Genomic DNA, 24,305 nt, shown 5'->3' with positions numbered 1-24,305 from the left:
CACTGCCCGTTGACTGAGCTCTCAATAACCCAGTGTACCTATATCCCACCAGGCAACTACATGAACCGCGGGGCACGGGGCAACGCATCCGGATTCCGACTGGCGTCGCTCAACCGGCTGGCGGACACCAAGTCCAGTGCCGCCAAGGGCACCACCCTGCTACACTACCTCGTGCAGGTGATTGAACGCAAGTTCAAGGACCTTCTTAAACTGGAGGACGATATCCCACATGTGCGCGAAGCATCCAAGGTGTCGCTGGGCGAGATGGACAAGGACATTCAGATGCTACGCACGGGCCTGGCAGACGTGGCGCGCGAGATAGAGTTCCATCGCAGTTCGGGCCCCGCCCAGCAGGGTGACCGCTTTCTGCCCGTGATGCGCGAGTTCCACGCCCAGGCGTCGGTGCGCTTTGCGGAGCTGGAGGACAAGTTCCAGGACATGAAGACGCGCTTTGACCGTGCGGTACGCCTCTTCGGCGAGGATGGTTCCGTTCTGCAGCCGGACGAGTTCTTTGGCATCTTTGACTCCTTCCTCGCCGCCTTCGCGGAGGCGCGGCATGACAACGAGAGCTTCCGTCGCCGCCAGGAGGAAGAGGAGAAGCGCGCCAAGCAGGAGGCGGAGCTCAAGAAGCGCACAATCGAGCGCAAGAACAAGACCGGCCTGATGAGCAGCGTGGCTCGCAACCTGGGCCTCAAGTCAGGTTCGTCCAACGGCGATCCTGACTCCCCGGCTAAGGGCGGCGGAGGCGACAACAAGGGCGAGTTCGACGACCTCATCTCGGCCCTGAGGACCGGCGACGTGTTCGGCGAGGACATGGCCAAGTTCAAGCGGTCGCGCAAGGCGCGCGTGTTGAACGGCGGCGGGTCTTCCACTGGGCACACCTCGCCGCCCCGCCACGGCAGCCTCCAGCGGGAGGAGAGTGGGCGGGAGCGCGAGCGGACCGTGAGGCGCCAGTAGAGACGGGGTGGAGGTAGCGGTCATGCGGACCTGACCCCGGTGTAAAGGAATGTTTCCAGATTGCGCGAAAGTATTTTTTTTTCTTACATCGTAAAGACACTCTTTTGTAATTATTTATCTAATACCCGTACCCGTACGCATACACTACGATTTATGTATACCTACATATATAGCACATAGTCTAAACGTAAAGCTCGGCTAATGCAAGCGCGAAACCAAATTATTTACAAAATCGAAACGTAATTGTAATTTAAAGTCTAAAAATGTTATGAACCAATCGAAAACGAATCGCCGCGAAGCGAACGCGGATCGTCATGTGTAGCGTACCTTGAAAATTGTTTTTTTTCACAACCATATGGCATAAATGCTTCTATATCTACACTTACATATATCAAACCGATTTCACGGTGCTCACACATCCTTATCGTAGCGCAATCGAGCAAACTCAGCATAATCACCGCACATGGAATCGCCGAAGAGCCCGCAGAGGAGCTCGCCGGCCTGCCATACAGTCATGTTCAAAATTAAGGTACATGCACGTACATACGTATATTGTTTGTTTCTTCTTCATTTTTTTTAGCACGAGATCCAGAGTCGAACCCGTATCCGTATCCGTATTGAACTTACAGATATTTTAGGGCGCTTTAGGAGTTTGCGCAGACCACGCCCCTTTTGCGGAGAAAGCTATCTATTGCAAATCACACCCTTACTATTAACAAATTATAATAAACATTTATTGTGAATGAAATAAACGAAGCTCGTTTTCGTTTCCTTTTGAACTGCCATCGCAACTCGTCCAGATCGCATTCAAACAAACTTGCAAACGTGCAAAACAGTCAGCTGATCAGTTCAATACGCGCTTACATAGAGATGCCCGCGTGCCTTACATTTTCGGCACGCACCCATGTAATACAAGGGACTTTCGTGCCTATTGTGCCAAGGCCGTGACACGAACACAAGAACAACGCGGTTGCTCATCACTGATCTGCAGTCAGTTCCAAACTAACGGTTATGCCGCTCTCCTATTGGTCGATGCTAACTGGAGCGATCGAAAGGGGGGCAGCCATCATGAAGAAGGATCAGCTGTTTCAATTTAGATAGGGCTACCAGCTGCAGCCTGCTATGGATTCTGTTCGCCTGGTGTCTGAGACCCGAAAAGGTGGCAATTTGACTGGGGAAAAATGATGTCGCATCGGAAATTTGTCAGAAATTTGTGAATTCTCAGTGGCTAAACACCAGGCGAACAGAAATCCCAGTAGGTGGCCGGTTGACATGCTCGTTGCCTGCAGCCATCATAAACAACTAACGGTTTCCCCTCCATCGGAGGCGGCCATCTTGAAAAAGGATCAGCTGCTTCCATTCAGTTCGAGCTATCAGCTGGCACTTTTCTGTCTGCTGCCCAAAAGTATGCAACGTGCAGCCAGATGCAGAGAAATGTTCCCCGCGGAAAAGTAGGCAACATCGAGCAAAAGCCACACGTAAATACTTTAACCACTTTGGTGGCACCATAATAGTTTTATTTATCGCATAAGATTTCGTGACCGGATTTCTTTGTGTCTAAAATGTTAAGATTTAAATTATATTTGCTCAATTTGGACTGAAATTTTTCTAGTACCCGCACCCGCCAAATGGAGGATTCCCTGATTGGTAGCTCAAGCGTCCAGTTGATGGAAATGATTGGTATATTGAAAACATAAACACAACACGACGAGGATGAGCGTCTTGGGCGTGGTGCTTCACGGGCCTGAGCCAACTGACAGTTCCATTGCGGCCTCGACCTCGTCCTCGTCATCGTCATCATCATCGCCATCGTCCTCCAGCCACTTGACGATCGACAGCCGTCCGTCGACGTCCGCACTAACCAGGCGCTGCTCGAACTCCACATAAGAGATTTGGTCGCAGGGGGAGCCAAAGGCCTGCCGCTCTAGGAGTAGCAGCTCGGCCTCCACCTCAGGCAAACGGTTCTCGGAAAGCTCCACCTGACGTTCCTGTTCCTGTTCCTGTTTCTGACTCGAGTTCAGATTGACTATGCTGCGCATGATCTGGCGGAAGTCGGAGCGTGTGATGCAGCCGCTGCGACGGGTGTCAAACATCTTGGACAGGAGGCGCAGCTTCTGGACACGCCCGTCGCGCCGCCTCGCTGAGCCGCGGCCAAACTGTGGCACCAAAAAGGTGGAGCAGGTGTCCACGAACTGCTTGAAATCCATACGCTCGCTAGGCTCACGGCTGGGGAAGAAGCCGTCGATGATCTGGCGGTGGAGCGGGTTGAGCAAGAGCTGCGGAATGCGTAGCAAGTCGGTGGGTGTCAAATAGCCGCGCTGCTGGCGATCCAAGCTGCGAAACCGCGTGTGCAGTTGCTCCAGCTGCTCTGCGGACAGTCCGGTGGCCTGCTGGTGGGCACGCAATTCGACGTGGTTGAGCTGACGACTTCCTACCAAGCCCATGCCGATTTGGTTTCAGTTGCTTGAAGTGTTTCCGTTTCGGGACATACAAGTAAGTTGATCGTATTGAAGTTAAAAGCCGTACTGCTAACAGCAAACACGAAGATAGCTCACTCCAGTCGGAACTCGGATCCCAGTGCTTTCCTAAACGAATCCGTGATATCCGGAACGGGTGGTCCGTAGCTGTAACATGCCGTTGTGATGCTGGGAGTACAGATGGAATCTGCATCCACGGACCACGGAGGTCCAGCGGTTGGCACTGGGGCATCTACTTGTGCGTCCGACCCTGGGGAAAAGAAATCGGAATAGTGAAAAACAGCTCTCTTGGCATTATTTCTGTGTCATTTCCATTTGTTGACTTTTGCAAAATGTCGCATAAATCAAAACGGGCGCTGTCAAGGCCACAGGTTGTTGGCAGCGTAGAGGGGTAGAGGCGGTGGCCAGCTACTTCCGCGCCATCGTCGTCGTCGCTCTGACGCACTATATCGATAGTGCTATATCTTCCGATCCCTCCTCAGCCGCCCACGTCACCTGATGCCCGCTCCAGGGGCGGCAGAGACGCCACAGTGCGTGCGCCTTGGCCGGTTGCCAGTTGGCGACGGGGCCCCGCCAGCACCGCCTGATGTCCAACCACACTAATTGGCCCGCTTTCGTTGCGTGCCTTTCCGCTGGCAAGGCTGGAGGGCAAGGTGAAGTGTGCGTTGAACAAACAAGGCAGGACTTTGCCGGCTAACAAGCTTAGCAGACACTTCTCCCTGAAATACAAAAACCATTTCAGCTGCTTAAAATCTCAAATGCTTTAAAGGTAAAAGTTTATCGAATTGTTTGACTGAGTACGCTAGCTTCAGTTGCAACTGGGGCCACATCCAATGGAATCATGCTCAGTGGAGACGCCAAGCAAGGGGAACAGCTGGAGAGGCTGTTATTTCGGACACGAACCACAACGATTCAGCTACAGGAGAGCCAACACCCACTTCGCATTCTAGTCGTAGTGGCTTTAAGCGGTGGAACCAACGTAACCACGCTGATTCAGATCGCATTCACAACCCCTGGGGCTTGATGACAAATAAATACAAATAGATATGGCCATAGTTATAGCCATTGCAATTACCCCGACCTCTGCGGCTATGATTGAACATACAAATTACGAATATGCTTTGCATATAGAATCGCGCGATCCAACCGGAGCTAAAAATACGTACAGAAAAACTGTTACATTTGACGACCGCCAATTCCACTTGCAGCTGAGTAATGCGCCGAAATGTGTATGAAAAGCATTTTTCGTCTGAATGTTTTGAGGGAAAACAAAATCATATACGTATGCACGAAAGGAAAAAAATAATGAAAAATGCGCGGCCACATGCCGCCGGCTGTCCGCTGGCCCCATCCGCCGGATTCCTCTCCCCGAGGCACTGAGCAGCATCGACGAAATGCTCGGCGAGTGTCAAAAACGCGTCAAGATCAAAGCGGGCAAGAAATTTCACCGCCCAGTTGCCAAATGCAATAATAAATTGGCCACACTAGCCAGCAAGAACAACAACATTAGCCAGTGTTGAATACTCACAATACAATGGGGGTCGCAACTTTAGCGCCCCACAGTGCAAGTAGATCCTTGTTGTCCTGTTCCCAGTGCGGTTGGAGTCCCCACTGCAGCTCACGCCGATCCGCGGGTTAGTGTCCCGGCTAGCCGCGATATCCGACTTAACTTGCTCATTTCGACGCTATAATTCCCCCCTGCCTGTCTGCAGAATGGCTCTCCTGCCTTCGGCGCACAAAATGCATAAAAGTGTTTTGTTTGTTCAACAATCTGCGGCCCACTGCTGCCATATGTCCGAGGCCCGCTGTTCGCCATTCGCCATTCGAGTGAGTCAGGCGAATTGAATGGTTTGGATGGATTGGATGGATTGGATTCGACTTGCCGATGCCACAACCGCGGCATAATGAGACACATTTAATGCATTTAAATGAACTCGATTACCGGGCGGGTCTCTTTGCAGTGCAGGCCTGAAGGAAGAGGCTCGCCATATGGCGCTGCCGACAGCTCGACGTGCAGTTCCCAAGGATCTGGATGCACTGCCACAAACAAATGGGAACACATTAGCGTAGCATTAGCGTTACACTTACCAAGGCAACTGGGATTTGTTTTAGTTCCAGCGGTCGAAGGCTCGCTTCGTACTCGAAACAGCTTTTGGTCCAAGAGCTGGCCACCCCAGCTCCCTGGGGCACAAGATTGCGTTGGCTCTTACTCATGTGTATGCTCCACAACCGCCACCACCGCGACCGCCACCACTAGCACCACCACCCCAACCTCTAAATCTCAGGGCGAAAACAGAAACAATAATAATACAATAATCAAAACATTTTAAGCGCCTCTCAAGGCTGTCCGCCAGCAAACAAGTCTCGCGGAGAGGGTTCAAATTATTCGGGGCTTTTGGGGGGAAGTGCTAGTAGACCAGCAAATGCCCTACCGCAATAACAGATGCCGTGATAGAAGCGAAACAATAGCAATGAGCAGAGGACGCGGTAGAGGAAGGCGGGAAGCGGTAGCGCCACAAAAAATAAGCAAATGACAGGCAACAAATTGTAGAGCGACGCTTTATTTTTACATTCGGTTTATTCTGTTTATGTTCTTTGCCCCCTCCGCTGCTCCTCTGCTCCGCTGGGTCGCCTTTGTTGCTTTTGAGTTGTTGCTGTTTGCGTTAGTTTTGATTAATTAATTTCCTGACTAATTCATCCACAATGCGCGACTCGCTGGAGCCGCAGCAATGTGCCCAAAAAAAGGAGATAGAGCTGCAGAGAGGGATGGAACTAGTAGAGTAATTGCGAATAATTGGAAATGATTGCGTTTTGCTATTTGGGATGCGAAAACTCTTCACTTGAGCAGCGCAGCGCACTGAAAGGGAAATGATAAATGCACCAGTGAACCATAGAACTAATCGCGCAACGGACAGAGGGACATACGGACAAAGTGGCAAACGGACACAGTTGCAAACGGACATGTTTAGACCGAGTGCCCTACAAGCTTGTGATTGAAACCATAATTCTGTCGTGGCACTCGACCATATAGAATATTTTGCTTGCGAACTGCAGTGGTCAGAATGCATTGGGATATCTCAGGAAGGTTTTGTCATCCACAGAGGACTCCGTTCAAAGGCAATTTCGCGACGACCTTCGTTGGGCATGACAAATGTGCCACATATTAGTGGACTCGTGAGCTCGTGAGTTCGTTAATGTCAGGCGATTGCGTTCAGGCGACTCATCGCTTTCGCTGCTCGGCAGATGCTTACGATCGTTACTGCAGACTGATTGGCTGGAGATTCAGCAGCTAAAAATAGTTTTCTTAGACAGTGGCTAGGGCTACAGCCACGGCAACCGCAGATGTAAATTTAATCTATTAACGACGACTTGGGCCGAGCGCTTCTATAAATATTTGCCCAACTAACCCACCGATTTGAGCTGAGTATCATGGAATTATCGACGACGCACTGTCGTTGAGTCATGCGCAAATAACTTGGCTTATTAGAAATTCAAAGGCACCTCACCTCACCACACCTCGCCTGTGGAGTAACATAAAACCATCGGCCAGCACTGCCATTCAAATGCAAATGAGCTTAATCAAAAGCAGAGCTGCCTGCCGTAGCGTCTGAGCGGCTTTTTGGACAGGCCCAAAGTGCCAGCTAGAGATGCCCACAGCGGTGCCAAAAAACAAAAACCTCAGTGGGTTTTACGACTCACGGCTCGGGCGGGAAAGCAAAAAGCGCACATTTTCCAATCCATCACACTGGCATTAGTTTATGGCTTCTACAGGTTCTACAATCGCTGTTGCACTTCATGGCGTATACGTAACATTCGCATTCAATGTATTTTTATGACTCACGTCAGCGCCTTTGTATGGGAAAAAAAGATACATTTGAACACCATCTTTCGGAATATAAAATACTTATTACTCACCCGAGCCGCAAAAACAGCACTTTTCTAGTCAACAGTGCCACTCAATTTCACAAGGCCTAGTGCCCTTGACTGAATCTAGTGAATCCTCACGCAGCTTCGCTCACGATCCGCGACTCACGCACATCTCCGCAGCTGGGGAAAGACAATGGCCCGGTCGGGTGACAAGCTGGCTGCTCAGCGGGACTTCGGGTGGGGACCATGGTGCTGGGGTGTTAATGAAAACAGCAAAACGGCTTAATCACAAAATATATATTTGATTTGCATATAAACTATTGGGATTGGGAAGGGTATGGGGATGGGGATGGGGATTTGCAATTTCAATGCGGGCAAGCCAACGCAATCGAAAACTTGGTCAAAGGCTCTAATCAGCTTAGCAGCGTTGAGTAGTTTTCGGCTTCCCAGTTCCCTGCCCAGTTCATTTTGAATTCGCACTATATTTTTGTCCACTAGTGTTTCCCTTGAAAGCCCTCATGCCATCGCAATCCCTTCCCAACGATGGTTTTGCACACTTAGGAACCGGAGTAAGCCCCTCCCATCGCCATTTCGGCTGGCCTATGGCCGGGCACCCTCGCAAATAGCGGACGATCGTGAAATCATGTCGCGAAAATAGCGACAATTACTTAACGCAATTAATAAATTCGAGAACTCAAGCCTGCGACTATTGGCAATAAATTATAAGCGCCGAGGCTGATAAAGACCTGGCTGGACGGATCGATCGCAGGTAACGAGTTGTAATTGCTAATTATAACCGAGGGCCGACGAAATTGCGAACCGCGGATCGGAACCGGGGGCCGCGGATTGGCCAGCTGGGTCCGGTTATCATCCGCCAATCGTCTAACTGATTGATAGGCGACACCAGGGCTAAAGGGGTTCGGATGGGTGGCGGCTGCACGGCCGAGCAGCCCGAGCAGATTAGATTGCCGCATTAAGTCATGCTCTATATGGGGGCACGATCGCTATCTTCGCTTTGGGAAAATCCGTGCCTAAAGTCCTTCAGTTTTATTCCGAAAGAAATTGCACTCTACCCCGATGAGTGGGGCATATTGATCCAATTATTGAGGAGCTCATGACATATTTTGAAGTTAAATAACTCGTTGGACATAATAACAGCTGACTATGTACGAATATTAGCTGTGGAAGCGTGAAGACCCTCGTGAAATATGATTACTCGGTTGATACTATCTCGATCAACTGTCGCAGCTGAATACAAATAAATAAGCGAGTACCCTGCCAAATTAAAAACACCAACACACGGCCGAATGAATGAATGAAATGTTGTAATCTCCATTCCAATTCCAGTCCACTCAGAGTTCACTTGTAGGTTGAGGATATGATTCACTTCAATTGAGAACATTCCAGCGCTCTGCGGTCGCTATCAGGCAGGGGCGTTGCAGGGGGGAGGTGGGAGTGGGGAGGGCGCTCACCAAATAGTGCCCCAGCCCCCGAAAGCGACGCCCCTCGGCCCAAGAGCCTTATCAGCGGAGAAATACTCCAAGCTTCGGTGTGCTTAGCAGCAGCGCGCTCCACTTCCCCTGGCAATGTGAAAAGATTCCACTAGCGCGAAAAGACCGCGCCCCTCGAGCTCCCAGCTCCTGCCCACTGCTGCCCACTTCACCCCGAGGTCTGCCTTTGACCTTACAGAGGCACCATCTTGTAACCTGCCTCTCTGCAATTAAGCCGCCTGAATGGAATTACAGAATTTGCCAACGCAACCCGCCAATTGCATATGCCCTCGAAACTGGACCTACACATGACACCTATGGGTGTCTGTAGTACATCCGGGTTCAAAGGGAAAAGCTGGGATCTGCTGGGATGGGGCTGAGTGTTCTGGAGTCCGTTTGTTGACGCCATTAACCACATGCGGCCAAATCTCATACGCAAATATGCGGGCCACCCCCCTATGGCACCAACAACTTCACTAAAAAGCTGTCCGCTGTCCGCTGGAAATGATTGGGAAACCTGTGACCTGTGACCTGTGTCCTGTGTCCTTCGAGTGTTTGAACTAATTGCGTAGCGCACGCCCGCTTGGCGACGATTGCTGGCCACAGTGGGCGCAGGGCGGTGGGTGGTGTGTGGTGGGTGTAGGTTGCTGTCCAGTGGGCGTCCGCCACGGCCCACACAATAAATGACTTTATGTCCTAGTCCACCGCTGACGCCGGCGTCGCCACACATCCACAGTCCACAGTCCGCAGTCGCACAGTCGCAGTCTAGGTCCTCCGCTTTCAGCTTTACATCCAACATTAGTGTTGCCAACTTGGCGATTTAATGGTAATATGCCAAAGACTATATACTACTCAACAGAATGGCCAGAATAAAGATGCTTTGGAGCAGAAACAGCACCAGCTATGAACACCATGGGTATTCAGCTCGAACTGAAAACGTATACGTACATGATAACTGTGCTGAAATCATTTACCTAGGCGGTTCTGTGCCAAGTGAGTTTCAAAATCATAGCCCATAATCGCTGTTCTGGGCCGCGCAGCACTGCCTTCATCCTGCATACCAAATACCCTGTCCGTTGGCCAATGTCCGTCTGTCCGCCTGTCCGCGAACGCGTGTTGCTCGTCGAGTACATAAAACTGGCGCCACAAGTCTGCACACAAAATGGCGGCCCACTTGGCCCGGACCCGTACCCGGACCCGGAATGGGACACCCCTACTGTGGTGCTGCCACCAACCACCCGGAGCAGCCCAGGACTTGCGCCCCGGCAATGTCTCCATCGACGGCGCTGTGTTCCTTCCCGCCGTCCGCTTTATTATACAATCGTAATTTCGAATCGTAAAAGCGGGCGTCAAAAAAATGTGAAAGAAAGTTTTCGTGTTGCGTGCAGGACCTCGCTCCACGGGTTCCTTTCGGCGTGAGGAACGAGGGCTCCAAGTTTTTGGCTCCGGAGCGTGGGGAGCCTCGTCAATCGATACGAAGTGGATCCAAAACAATGCAGAGTTTCGCTTTCAAGGTATGTATATGCTTCCCAGAGCTTTCGGGTGTGGTCTCCGCTGGGGGAGGAAGTGGAAGAGACTCTGCCGAGTCTTGACCGCGGAAGTGGGTCACCAGTTGCCAACTGTCATTGTTGTCAGTGCTGCAGGGTGGGCTGAAGCTGTGCAACAGTTAAATGAAGTGCAAACTAAATGGATTTCTTGATCCCATACCTCTTCTTCAGCTCCATGCTCAAATCGATTGAGTGCCGAGTATCTCGATAAGCTCTGCCCTTCCACTTGTTTTCGTCTCTGTTATCAAAGTTCTCAATGTCTGCAGCTCTCCACTCGCTTAACTCTAATTAGAGCTTACGAGGGGCGACATGGGTGGCGGTTGGGAACGGGTAACTGACGAATTGACTGGCTGAAGGACTTGCTGGCAGAGTGGCGCCCTTGGCTGTCGTGTCGCCGCCCCCTTTTTATTGATCCGCTTTCCCAGGAAACTGGAGGCCCACACGGAGTCGGAAAGGCGAAATGGGAGGGACCGGAAGGTATTTCGCCTTCGTGCTGCTGCTGCCCACAGACAATGGTGTTTGCCGTGCCTCCAGCCCCAAAGCCTGCAGCGATTGGGAGGCATTCGAATTGGATAGTGCATCGCGAGCTGCAACTTTGAAGCCCGGGTTTCGAGGAAGGAAAGGCCACTCGACGATATCAACATCGCGCGTCAGCGGATTTCCCGGGAGCGAGCAAGAGTTCCATATCGTTTGCGCAAGGTGGCCCGTAACCATACGATATCATCCCAATTCGTCATATGCCGCTTGCAACTCTGACCATTTTTATATGACTAGTGCTTTGTTTACTTTGCCTAGTCTACTCATGTACTGAATATATAGAGAAGGATCCCTCTACGAAAGGTTTGGAGTCATCTGCCTTCAGGGTCTCAATTGAAATTCATCCACACACTTTAAAATGTCAAAGTCCTAAGGTTTTCAATTGCATGCTGCAAATTAATAACATGAAGTCGCTTGACTCCACTCCAATCCAATCACTTTCAACTGTATTTTCCCCAAATCGCTTTCTATTCGCAGCAACATTGTATCCTGTGACGCCTCGTTGGATCGCTTCCACCATTTCGGAATCTTGCTTCCAACTGGGCCAAGTATTTTTTATGGTCTTGCGTGAGCCATAAAAAGTGCGGCATGTAGCGAGAGGATGCACGCAGCCTACATTGTGCCACATTGTGCCAGAGTTGGCACGTCATCTTGAAGGCGCAGTGAAACGACTCTACTCGGAGAAGCCAAAATGTATCTATTATGATATATTCCGATTACTCCGATCTTCGCTGACAGTCTTGATTTATGTGCCCGAGTGGCTGGGCATTAAGATGTTGCCATGTCGCACCAATCAATAGGCCACAGCTTAGTGGCTCGAACTTGGGGACAGGTTGACCATCGATCGTGTCATTTAACCCATCGTGGAGCAGTGGCTCCACAGGCGTGTTAATCTCTGTCCACTGATCTCCGATTTTCACACTGCTCGCACCGCCGCCAATAGACAATATGCATATGTATATGTTTGTGGTGGTGCTGGCATGCGGAAGACAAGACTTGATTATCGAAACACAGACAGAGAACTCGCACCGAAGAGAAGATACCCTCCGCATGGAGGGGCATTTCCAACTGATCTACGCCTTCATATTGCATCCCAAAATTGCGAGTTGGTCGATCCAAACTTCGAGTGAATAATTTGCTGCGCTACGTCATTGAATTGATAAGAATTATTCTATCATTGTGAGTTTATTTTTATTGCGTTCAAAGATCAAATCTATACGAGTTGATAAGAAATACAGCTAAGCAATCAATTATGTGAAGGTTGTCTTCCAGCTGATCCACATCACATCACCACTGTGCCCCTAACTGGTGCGGACGCTGATTACTGCAATTTGAAAACAGTTTGGCCTAGTCCTCCAGCGAGCAATCAAGGGATAGAGTAGAAGTTTACTCCTAGCACAGGGTAAACTTCTTTTAGAAACGTGACTACTCCAAGTGGATAGAGTACGCCAGAGAAACGAAATTCAGTAGCCAATATCGATCCAACGGAATGAACTCATAGCCGTAAATATTCGACCCCTGAAACCCTTCTCCTTGAGTGTAAACAAGTCCCGCTGTAAACAAGTGGGGAGTGACAAGCGTCGCTGGACAATCGGTGATCAGTCAGATATTTCGGCAGCTCCCCTGCCAAGCCCCCCGCCCCGTTCCAGTGGCCCTTCACCCGCTGACTGTGGAACTGGAAGTGGTTGTCGTTTCCAGTGTCGCGGTGTGTGTTCTAAGCCAAGCTTTGGGCTTGGCACTGGCATTGGCCACTTACACGATAGATAATTCAAGTGACTGGATGCTTAGCCATGAATTGCGCCATGAGCCGTAAGACAATGCGAGGGCTGATCGATGGCTTCTGGTCGCTGATTAACTCCTGGCCCTGATCTTGCCCAGCACTCGGCCGGCATAAGCTCATCCGGCATTTCCGCTTTCTCGCGAAGTGCATTCATTAGATTATGAGTCGCGTTCCCCAAATTCCCCCGAGATCCCCCATCGAAATCCATCGCATCGATCGCCGATTGATCAGTATGCAAATTGGACTTCTGATTTGCCTTTTGCGTCGCACGCCTCTCTCCCCTGGCGATAATACTTCAGTTTGTGTCTAATTGTGTCTATTGCCACAAAGTCATTCGCCATTGCTTTGGTTATGAAGGGGCGGGTCGCCAGAGACAAACTGAGAAAAGCCATAAAGTAAGTGATGGGCGTCCCAAAAAAATACGAGGCATTTTGCAGCGGACCTAGCAATATTCCACAGTACTCGACTCATGTGGAATATATTGATTATTATTATTCCACTGCTTATGCGCTTACCCGACATCCTACAACTTGTGGTGAGCAGTAGTACATTTACTTTGTTAGATCCCACCAAGTCCAGGGATCGGGCACGTATATAACCCTGCGACCTAGACACTCTTAATTGTTGTTCGGTTGATTTTTTATGGGTTTCGTTAGTGCGCAGTGATTAATTCTATTTTGCATATACTCGTACTTATTGCAAATTGCAATTGCAGAGAGCGCACAGTGACAGTTGTTGAATGTGCTTTACCTGCCTTACGGGAACCGCAGAAAGTACAGGGTATTACGCGAGTCGATTCCCCAGTATGGCCGATTCTTCGTTCCCTTGCATAACACATTTCAGCAATTCATTAAGACAAAACTTGGGCTATGAATGCAAGTGCAGCAGCAACTACAACTTAAATTGTCGCCCAGGGAGAGTTGGCTGGGCGGGGGAGCCAGCCCCAACCCCAACCCCAACCGCAACCCCCATCCACACCCACACCCACACCCACACACGCACATGACCGAGCTTCTCCCACCGCAGTTGCGAGGTGCGAACAGGCGCACAGCGGCCACAGATCCGTCGCTGTAATCTTCGCAGTGCCCACTCGGTGTGGGAAAGCTACGACAGCGGTCCACTCGGAGGCCGGTGGGCACTATGGCGCGCAAGTGACTAGCAGCAGTGGGCATGGGCTCGGCAAATTTCAAGCTAATGAATGTGTTCTCTCTTAGCCAAATTTCAATAACAATCAATTAATGGCTCATTTTCGTCGGCCAAGCAAGGAAGCCCTATTGCATTGAGCTCCACTGTGTTCTGCCGAGCACTTTCATTGGGGCAATTTTTGGCACGCTTCGGACGGCGCAGCTGCTGCATCAATTTCCATATGCCGCCGCCACCGTTGCGAGCCCCTACCCCAATACCGCCCAGTACCCCCCTGACACCTACCCGACGTCCGTGTGCTCGCCCGCGCCGCTTGGCGCTTTTTAATGCTCATTTTATTCCTTTATAAATTTGCTATTAGATGCCAACAGCGGCGACGGCGGCGAGATAGAACTTTGCTGTGTTGGAAGACTCGTATTTTCTCAAAGCTGTTGTGGCTATTGCTATTGCTATTGCTTTTGCTATTGTTGCCTTTGGCTTTATTGGAGCCCGCTGGCCAATCGGCGAGCAGATGACGGGATCGTCGCCGAATGGGGACCGTGCATGATGCGAGTCAGGGTCTATTTTTAGAACACACTGTACATTCAGGAGGCCGAAGGTGCACGACTCGACACGACTCGACTTCACTCGACACGAAGCCACACGAAGCTTTCGCTTTTCGCCGCTCTTTCGGCGGTCGCGTGGAAACGTGAGTGGGACAAACAAAGTGAGTGCGGAACGGAACGGCATGGCATGAAACACTCTCCCTCGCTCTCCATCGGACTCTCTTTCTCTCTCTCTCTCTAGCCCACAGCACTGAGCATTTGTTATTGTTTTCGTGCCCTATTGTAGCCGGCGTTTTTTGCCGGTGCCTAAATCCCAATCGGCCATTTCCATTGCAAAGACGATTGGATCTTAAGAAGTTGCAACCACCTCCAACCGTTCTTTCGGGCAAGTTGAGCTAGTCATGGTCACGTCTGCCTTTTGCCAACTTTTCGTGCACCGTTACCTGCCTGCTGATAACCGATAGCCGATAACGGATAACGGTGGCTTCCTTATCACAGCGCATGAGTTGCGGCCCAGTGCGGGCTTTTATGCAACAATTACATATGTACGTGCACACATGTTTCGATTGTGATATTTACCACGATAAGGATCTCATGTAAGCCAAGCTCAGTTTTGCAGATCGTGCAACTCAGTCGTTCGCGCATGCCGTCTTAGCTTGGCAGAAGAGAGTGTAAGAGAGCGAAGGACTGAGCATACAAAACATTTTCAAGGTCATGGCGCCGCTGCCGACGTCGCTGCATTTGAAATGCGATTGGGCAGGCATGGTGTGTGCAGCGATTCCGATTCCAAACGTTCCGCAAGTGACAGTGAAATGGGTGGCGTAGGAGGAGGTTGGTGGTTAATGGTCACAAGATTTCCTGCTCAATGCGCCAGCTCACAGGCAAAATGAACAATTTGATAAGTGGTTCGTGCCCCGCACATTTCCCCACCTTTCCAAATTCTTCCTCTTGGCCAAAGCTTTGTGGCTTTCGACTCGGCTTCCAGCCAAAAGCGACTAGTGAAGAGCAGCCAAAACTCGCACTCGTGCTCGCACACACACGCACTCAATTTTCGGATATCTACGCTGCTGTTCCGATTCCACTTCCCCTTCCATAAGTCAGTTGCGTTCGAGAAAAAGGGGTTCTTAAAAGCTCGGTTGGATTTAGTATACTTCCAGTGGTATCCATGGGCACTGGACTTGGGAAGGTCCGAATGCGATCCAAATGTATCTTGCAGATGCCGACAATCCTTAAATGATAGCTCTCGAGTGAGTGTGCAATATTTGTGAGCATTCCATTACATCGTGTTTGCAAGATATATACATAAGTGTATCAGTTTATGTATCAAGGGCCATACCCCCTTGAGTATTCGCCATGTGGATGTAACAACGCCCCTGGGCAATGTTTGTGGTGCGTTTGTTTATTTGTTTGCCGCAGCCCATTGCCAATCGTTCCGCCGGGCAGTCGCGTCGGTCGTTCGGCCTTTCCGTCGGTCGGCTGGCAGTGTTTCGCGTCAACCGGACTCGAACGCAACGCCGCCAACTGCGCCGCTCCAACCCACCACCCTGTTCCGCTCCACCCCGTTTTGCAGCCACCATCCACTGGCACTGGCACGGCACTGACGCTGGCGTTCTTATTAGATTTTATGGCGGCTCCGACTTAGAACACAAACAACAAGCGCAAGCACAGCACAGCACATCGACGGACGGTCGTTTGGCCGCGCCTTTGGCCGTTTCAGTTGCCATCCGTTTCTTCGTTCTCGCGCCGTTAGAATCGCACTGGCGCAGTCGCTCCGCTGCCGACGTCGCTGCCGCTGGCTGACTTATTGGCTTTAAGCGAATTTGAACGTCGCTCGAACTTTTATTCAACGTGTTGGATTCATCGTGTGAGCAACTCTGAATCGCTACAAATGCGCAGCGGAAACTGAAAGCTAAAAAACACAAGCCGAAAACACAAAACACAACCCCCTGAATAATACAAACTAAGCCCCCAAAATCCGCGATACGCAAGTGTTAAATACGATATTCAATTCAATAAAAACGTACATAGTAAACATAGTAATACATAATAGTTCGCCTTAAAATCTAAGAGATTTAATCATATTTTTTTGAAGTGTTGAACCCATTAAGTGCTTTAATCAACAACTACCAAAATGCCTTGCAAAAGCGTCACGCTTTAGTGGTACCAAAACCAAGTGTTACAAGTCCCCACCCTTTTCGCAAAGCCCCCTATTCAAAACTGATAGCAGGGTAGACCCAAACAGGTGTCCGCCTGCCGAAAGGCCAACGAAACGCACCAGCGACAATCAGATGGGCAGAACTGCTCTTGGAGTGAGAGAGAGATTTCCCAACAGGTGAGATTCTGAATCCCCAGTCCCCAATCCCCAACATCCATCTAGATCCCCTAAGTACGTGACTTTCCTCACACATTGTCCCACACTATCGCAAACTGACCGCAAGCGAACAAGCAACGTCTTCGATCCCCCAAATGATATGGCCATCTCTCGTGACTAGGAAGGTTTCCCCTATTCAGGGAACAGCGGCCAAAGGTCCCCGGCCGGTCAGGGTGGAGTTCTCAGAGAAATCCCCACGAACCCAAAGACAAATACCAATATGTACATTCCTCGGGAATACTCAAGTAGCCCCATATCGTTTTGGATTTCGCATTTCACCAATTCATTCGTTCTATTGATAAAGAAAGTAAATACGAGCAAAGTATTCGTTGCGCGTAGAATCATTCATTTCTTAGTAACCACACTAAAAGACAACTTATTGATTGAACATTGGAGAATGCTAGTTTGTAATGAATGATAGATAGGACAGACATGAGTTTTTATTTCCTCTCACTGGTATATCGGATAAGGTATGGGTATGGGTATGAAACAGAGCCGTTTCTAAATTCATTCAAATATCTAAATGCCAAGTGTGCAAGTAATTTCCCTATTAAATACATGGATGCATGGCCACTGACAACTCATCGCTGAAGAAGGCACACGGGAATTGAGGCACTGAGGCTAACAGGTGTTTTGTTTCTTTCAACCGTTCGCTGGCTTCATTAATCAGCTGCTGCAGCCGCACACAAATTCGCACACGTGCACAGGCCCTAGCAGATAGCTAAATGCTGTAGATACAGATGCAGATACAGATGCAGATGCAGATACAGATACAGATAGAGATAGAGATACACAGACCCATTTCCAATTGGATTTATGGACAATTTGGCGAAACTTTTTTGCCGCTCTCTCTTGTCTCCGTTCCTTGATGCATTCATTAATAAATATTTTTATGTTCCACCCGGCCATTACACCATTACTACACCACCCTGCCAACTGGCAAACTGGCGAACTGGAGAACTAGCCACCCCCTTTGGAATTCTGGCCTCGCTGGCCGAAGGACTTATCCCGCGAATCGTATTGCCAGTTGCGCATTTTATCGCCAGCGAATTTATGCCATAGAATTGCGGAATATGCCACACCCCAGTCTGGGGCAACCCCCTCGTTGGCAGTGGGGGGTTGGGCGAAAGGACTGCCCCATGTACAGTGTGTACAATGTGCACGCTCTGTGCCACAGAACGAGTGCCAGTGAATGAGCGATGAATGATGCCCATTGTTGGCAGTTCACTACAACAGCCGGCAGTCGAAGACGCAGTAGATACAGTAACTGAACTGTCAAAGGGGGAAGAACTGGCAGGGAAGGGGTTCCGGGAGGGGGTCTAATGTTCCAAAAAACAAAAACAAAAAAAAAAAAAACCAACCCAAGATGTTCGGGACATGTGTGAGCACTGAGAAAAAAGCATTGGGCCTTGTAATGTTTTATGTGAATAGTAACCGGGGCAGATGTACTTGGATTCAGTTCCAACAATGTCTTTTTCTTTAATTTAACGTATTAAGTTTTATTTTTCCCACTGGCACTTGGACCATTTTTCCAAGTGTCTGAGATCCACTTCTGCTCACAAAAAGAGAGACAGCTGGAAAGACAGTCGGCTAACGCCCAAATGGCGTTTTAAGCACATAGTGCGCATTAATGAACACCGACTGAAGCTGGGAGTCCGGGAGTTGGGCTTAGTTTATGGCCTTGCCAGCCAACGATACCGAGACCCTTCAGCCGAGCAGCCAACCATACAGCATATACCATCCCAATCCCAATCCGAATCCCAATTTTCAGCTAGTCAGTCAGTCGCTGCCATCCCCGAATACGAAAACGAATACAAAATCCATTCGATGCGAGCGGAGGTAGCTGTCAAAAGTTGCGGCGAGCGACACAAAACTGTCAGACGTTTTCGTGAATAATTTCCACAAAAATGTATGAATGCAAGCACATGTGTGCTCCCATCCCAAAGCAATGAAAATTGTCACCGCAAGCAAATACTCGCAAGCATGAACAAATACGTGAACCCCTCTATCCCCTGTTAGTCAGTGCGCAATGCAAGCGGCGAATGTAAACATTTCATCAGATTTGACCAGTACTATGTATACTATATAGCAAACACGAGGAGGAGTGGGGCTGACATCAACAAGTAAGCCCCCATGGAGCACCAGGTGGAATCTAGCGGAGCATTGCCCATATGATGCTATAAGGATGTTCAGGCAGCGCCACAGGTGTAGTCTGCTCAGTTATACGAGTATGAAAACTATCAGGTCTCTATCAGGTCGTTGAATATTGTTTATCATGAAACCCCTCAAGCCAGCTGAGCACAACAGAAAATGCCGGCGTGTAATCGCCAGATGAAGGGTAACCAGTGAGGCCCGCATTCGGCGTAGTCGACTGGCAATCAGCTTAATGCGTTCAATTCACTTTTGGGCAAATTGATTAGCCAATTGATGTTCGTACTTAGAGCCTAACCCTCGCTGCGATTCCCATCCCGTTTTCAATAGCAATTCCCAATTCTCCATTCTCAATTCACAAATCCCAATTATAATTCCCGATTCGATGCCGATCGCCTACGCGCTTTCTTCGCCCGTTTGGTCAGCCAGTCGATATTTGTTGAAATTTCGTATGCATTTTGATTTGCTAACGAGTATTTATACATTTGTTTATATGTTTATATATATTTACTTCGTTCCAAATGAGTGTTAGTCGCTTTCGGGAAGGATGGAGGGAGGGGAGCGGAGCGGAGCGGATGGGCATGGGAGTTAGAGCTTGGCCAAAAGCCAAACCGGTTTGCCATTTGTCAACTTGTCGACAGTCCAAAATGCGAAGCCGTAAAAGCTTCACAAATAACAATTCTTTTCAAATGAAACTGAAAAAAGAAGCAGCAGGCGAATACAGACCGAAGTATACTAGAATAACTAGAGTAGTCTAACTGCCACACACTCCAATTGCAAGATACTGAGATAAGAATGTTGTACTGTTAAAAGTATCGCAACCAATCCTAGTTTCATCATCTAGAACAGCATTCGTTGGGAAAGTTGGGACCGATTGTCCCAAGGCTTTACCAATTTTTCCCAAAATGTTTGCGTATAACCTTTGCCCTAACCTCTCCTTGGCCCCCTCCTCTATCCTCCCTTGAAGCATTATCCCCCATTCAACATGCCTATCTGAACATTTGTTTGTTGTTTGTATTTATTGTTTAAAATTCATCACGAATTTTATTTTCTTGTGCGTTCTTTTTTGGCGTACATTTGTTGTTCTTTTTTTTTTTTTTTTGTACAATGTTTTTTGTTAATTTTGTTTTTCGTTTCGTGCGCGTCGCTTTGGACGTCGACGTCGACGCCGCTGCTTTTAAGCTAACCTTGAAGCACATTAAATTTGTTTTTGGCTCTGCGGCTGCTTTTCTGCTTCTTTTCGAGTGCTGTGCTTAAGTTGTTGTAGCTGCTTAATTTCCAGCCATAATAAAAGTAAAAAGTAATAAGAACAGCAGTTACTTGGAGTACAGACAACCAAGTAACAAAAAGAAGAGCCCCCAACCATCATGCTCGTATGAGGAAATGTGTGACCAACAGTGTGTAATATGCAGCTGTGTGCGCGGCACTCCAAAGGAAATACTTATGCGGTCACACTGATAGTGTTTTAGTACATTTCTAGTAGGAAGACCGAGTAAAAGCTTGAGAAAGTAAATAAATAATATTCTCAATTAGCATATTTAATACAATTGTGCCGCTACAGTGCGTAAATCCATAAGATTATAAAGCTCAAAGCAAACCATTTCGGTTATGGGGTATAATGAAAATAGTACTTTGGGTTTGGTTTTGGTTTTCGTTGGGTTCGGGTTTTCTCCGAGTTATACGGGAGTGCTAGAAGTTCTAGCAACTGAGTGCTAGAAATGTGAACACATCTGTTTTGGGGATTTTTTTATATGAAGGCACCGGCCAGGCCAGGCCAGTCAAATACCATTTCATGTGGGGTCGGGTTTTGGGTCTCCCCTTCTTCATCACGATTTTTCGGTTTAATTGTCGAATTTTCGTTCCGTTTTAGATTTAATTTCGTATTTCTCTATTATTTTTTAGCCTTTCGAGCAGTTTCTCGTTCGCGTTCTATGTATGTCTAGCATGTTTTGTCTATACATATATCGTGTGTTCGGTCGTTCGCTGTGTTGTTGCTCCAAAAATTACTTAATTGCAGCCATATGTGAGACCGTATTCGACAGTCCACCCCATCCCGTCAGTTCCCCGATTTTTGGCTAAACTGGAAATGTGTCGTCGTTGGTTGTGTAGTCTGTATCTACGCATTTCTTGGCCGACTGTATCTGTATCTGTAGCTGTAGCTGTATCTTCGTATCCGAGTGTGTGTATCTAATTCTAATTTATTTTTGCCAACAAATAATGAGGGGACCGAAAACGAACGCCAAGTTCTTTCTTTATTTTCTTATGTGCTGTAGCTTTTATTTATTTATTTATGCGCTCGCTTTTATTTTTATTTTATTTCACTTTGTTCGCTCACTTGTTCCTTCGCTACTCTATACTTTTTTATATGCTGATCAATAAATTACGTTTCGTTGACATGCCACCCCCTTTTCGGCACCCCTCGAGCCACACGCACCCCCCACCTTCTTTGTATCACCCTCGCCATCTACAGGACCCGCTCGATACGGTGAAATCCAGTTACCCAAGGGGTTCAGCATATACACACAATATATAATCTCATTTTAAAAATATTCAAAACATAGAACACCCCATATGTGAGTAGATACATATGCACTGTTTGTGGGGCGTGCCGCTGTCATCACTCCCATTCTCTCCTCTGGTCACTTCAATTGCAGTAAGCGTCATGCTCTGCTGCGCTATATTGGCCCACAACAGTATTGGCCCGGACAGTGGAAGTGGCGGGGGCAGGGGTCGGGGAGATGCCTTAACTTTTGCTTTCGTTGCACGTATTTTGGGAACGACAAACTCGAATTTGAATTGAACTTGAAATGCGGCGGCGCTTGGAAACTGAGCTCAGGGACGTGGCGGAGAAGATGGACTGGCGGCTCCAACAATCAGTTAGCTGCTTCTCACGCTCGCCAGCGAAAAAGAGGAACAGAATAGCTACATAATCGTGTTTTCCAGCCCTCTGAGAAGCAGAGAAGAAACGTAGAGGAAACGCAAATAGTTCAAAGCGTGGGCCATTAAAGCAGAAAACAAATACCCAAAACAAAATCCAACTGCGACTAGAGAGCTTGTAAGCAGTGGGCGTGGCTATGTTCGGAAATGTTTGCCCTTAATGCCCCAAAAACGGAGATCCCCCGTAAATTCAAATAGGAATTTACATAAATCAAGCTAATTTTTTGGGAAGTGTACAGACTGTGTGCTGAAATAGCTCTCAATATCATTTCAACTCCATTATATGACTCAAACCAACGACGTTTTTCAAGGGAAAGCCCAATGGCATTAACCGAGCATTCCCTTCAAAACTCCATTTTAAACTTTTATATGGCTCTACATACATACGTACGTATCCCGAAAGATGAAAACATTTTTCAGCTGCTTAGCTTAGTTATCCCCCAACGTTCGCAAGACAAATGGCTGGCAAACTCATTAGAAGCCCGAATCCAAATCCGAAACCGAATCGGAGCTGGTTGCTAATGACTTTCCGCTGCGATGGGCAGAACTGGAAAAAGGGGGGAACTGAGCCAAAAAGGGGGGTCGCTTTGTCTGGCTGTCGGTGTTACGCTTTTTGATCCATAAAATCAGACGGCAAACGCAACACACAAAAAAATATATATTGCCAAAAAAGCACTGAATCGAAATCAAAAACCGTCGGATGCGCCAAGAATAGACGAACAATTGTTATTAATAATAAACTATAATAACAGTTCGCATGTTAATTATATAACAATTAAAAGAGCAGGCAGAGGTTGAAGGTCGCTCAAATATGGGAAAACTCAAGCATTTTTCCCTCGTTTTTTCGTGTCGTACTAAAACGCAAATTATTCGTAATTTATTTAAAACACAAAAAATTTGACAAACAAATTGCTGGCAGGGAGGGAAATGAATGCTGGAGTGGGGCAGGCAACTGGGCTTAAGATGCAACCTCAAGGTCGACTGATTGAGTTGCCAACATCAAAAGGCAATTTGTCACCTCGTGCGCGGGTTCAAGAGTATCTGTGTCTGTATGGGAGCCCTGGTATATAAGTATCTGGATGCGGCGAATCATTGCGCAATATAAGATTAAGCAGGCAAAAAATGATCAGAAACAGCACACACATTTGATGAATTTAATGAATTCTTAATGAACGAGAGAGAGAGAGTGAGAGTGGAGGGGGGGTTTGCCAAAAATTTACATTTAAATTAAATTAAGTTGGGAATGGCTTTAGCATAACAGGTATAAATAGTCGCCCGGCAATTTTCCCCCATTTCTATAGTCCAGTCTAGATAAGAATTGCACTCAGCATGCACAGTTGTGCCCCACCACACTCACCTTTGTTTTTTGGCCATCCATCCACATCAGTTGATTGATTACGCATACGCCGTGTTGTCTGCAACTCTGCTCATCTCCCATGTTTAAATTGTCGATTGTCGGAGGGCCCCTGCCCCTTTTCTTGTTTTCTTTGCATTGCCCGTGCTTCCTCCTCCTCCTCGGCTGCGTTTCGTCTTGTCTCGTCTCTCTTTCGACTCGTTTCGTTAACTTTGAACTTCAAAACAACAACGAGGTGTCGACAACAATAGCAGCGATCCGCAGCACTAGCAACAGCAACTTAGCAATCAACATCACCTTGTTCAAGGTCCAAACTGGAAAAAAAATGGGGAGAAAAAAAGTCCAAAGATACAACAAAAAGCATCACAAATGCTGTGCCCCACCAAAAATGCTGTGCTGTTAATTTGCATAGGGAAATTGAGTGTTCAGCCAAACTTCCTCGACAAAAGTCGCTGGGAAAGAGGCAAGCAGCAGGTGTGGGCTAATCGGATATCAATCAAACGAAGCTCACAACTAACTTGAGCCAACGAGGAGAAAGAGTTTGAGCCGTGTGGCTTGACCTACAGATTGCGATCTACGCTGGATCTGAATTTCGATTCCCCGGAGGACGAGGTATTTGCGAATTTTCAGCAAAATATTCCGGCTATGTGAGTGGTCTTGCCGCCACGTTGGCGGCTGCACTTCCGTAGCTGGCGTATTTGAAGTCGGCCCACACGGATACACAGATACACAGAAACCCAAAAGATACATAGCCCCTCGAATCGGTTCCCCTACCCAACTGAGCCCGAAGCACGTGGGCTGCACTCTGAGCTACTCATTTTTGGAGCTGGTGTATGAAGTTGGCTTCTTATTCTTCAGCATTCGCGGCGCTGTGTGTGTTTGTTAGATGGCTGAGCCATATGGTAGGTCAACTTCTGTCCCACGGCGCCCGAGAATGACCTTCCACCGACATTGGGACATCGGAACACTGGGCATTGGGCATTGGGCGCGTTCAGGAAATGGCATTAGTTGGACTCCTCTCCTCGTTCCCGGCTTCGTGGCCATATCCTCCTGCTAATCATATTAATGCAGTGTGCGCGAGGGCTTGGCTCGAACCCGAAGGTTTGGCTTCTCTGTCTGCTTCTCCGTGCTTTCTCCGTGTCATTACTT

The 24,305-nt window shown here is 48.4% G+C and overlaps 3 protein-coding genes and 1 long non-coding RNA gene across 7 annotated transcripts in view; 2 read left to right on the top strand and 2 right to left on the bottom strand.

Moving 5' to 3' along the window:
• LOC6555570 (disheveled-associated activator of morphogenesis 1) overlaps positions 1 to 1,711 on the top strand; it is a 37,544-nt gene extending 35,833 nt beyond the window's left edge. For all 4 annotated transcript variants that reach the window (XM_015153271.2, XM_026983083.1, XM_026983082.1 and 1 more), the window contains one exon: positions 53 to 1,711. In XM_015153271.2, coding sequence (XP_015008757.1) covers positions 53 to 957 — 905 coding nt within the window. In that variant the 3' untranslated portion in view covers positions 958 to 1,711. The remainder of the gene's footprint in view (positions 1 to 52) is intronic.
• Positions 1,712 to 2,508: 797 nt separating this feature from the next.
• Positions 2,509 to 4,667, bottom strand: LOC6555569 (calcineurin B homologous protein 1). Its single transcript, XM_001982450.3, has 2 exons — positions 4,601 to 4,667; positions 2,509 to 4,153 (listed from the first exon to the last, which is right to left on the bottom strand). Exon 2 carries the CDS (start codon positions 3,399 to 3,401, stop codon positions 2,694 to 2,696), a length of 708 nt encoding a protein of 235 aa, XP_001982486.1. The 5' UTR covers positions 3,402 to 4,153; positions 4,601 to 4,667; the 3' UTR covers positions 2,509 to 2,693.
• Positions 4,668 to 7,163: 2,496 nt separating this feature from the next.
• On the bottom strand, positions 7,164 to 23,438 carry LOC113564643. The gene is made up of 3 exons (XR_003408175.1): positions 23,160 to 23,438; positions 7,350 to 7,553; positions 7,164 to 7,283 (listed from the first exon to the last, which is right to left on the bottom strand). It is a non-coding gene; the product is annotated as an uncharacterized LOC113564643 (long non-coding RNA).
• The window catches only part of LOC6555567 (activating transcription factor 3), a 31,818-nt gene continuing 23,304 nt past the window's right edge, over positions 15,792 to 24,305 (top strand). Inside the window, exon 1 of the mRNA XM_001982448.3 lies at positions 15,792 to 16,675. The gene's annotated coding sequence lies outside the window, so the exon portion shown is untranslated. The remainder of the gene's footprint in view (positions 16,676 to 24,305) is intronic.

Source organism: Drosophila erecta, unplaced genomic scaffold, assembly GCF_003286155.1.
Source record: "Drosophila erecta strain 14021-0224.00,06,07 unplaced genomic scaffold, DereRS2 tig00000283-arrow-arrow-pilon, whole genome shotgun sequence".
Lineage (NCBI taxonomy): Eukaryota > Metazoa > Arthropoda > Insecta > Diptera > Drosophilidae > Drosophila > Drosophila erecta.
This window is presented reverse-complemented; position numbering and strand designations above follow the sequence as displayed.

What these genes read in the sequence shown, in the direction of transcription:
- LOC6555569 (XM_001982450.3), bottom strand. Translation starts at nt 3,401, where the DNA reads ATGGGCTTGGTAGGAAGTCGTCAGCTCAACCACGTCGAATTGCGTGCC.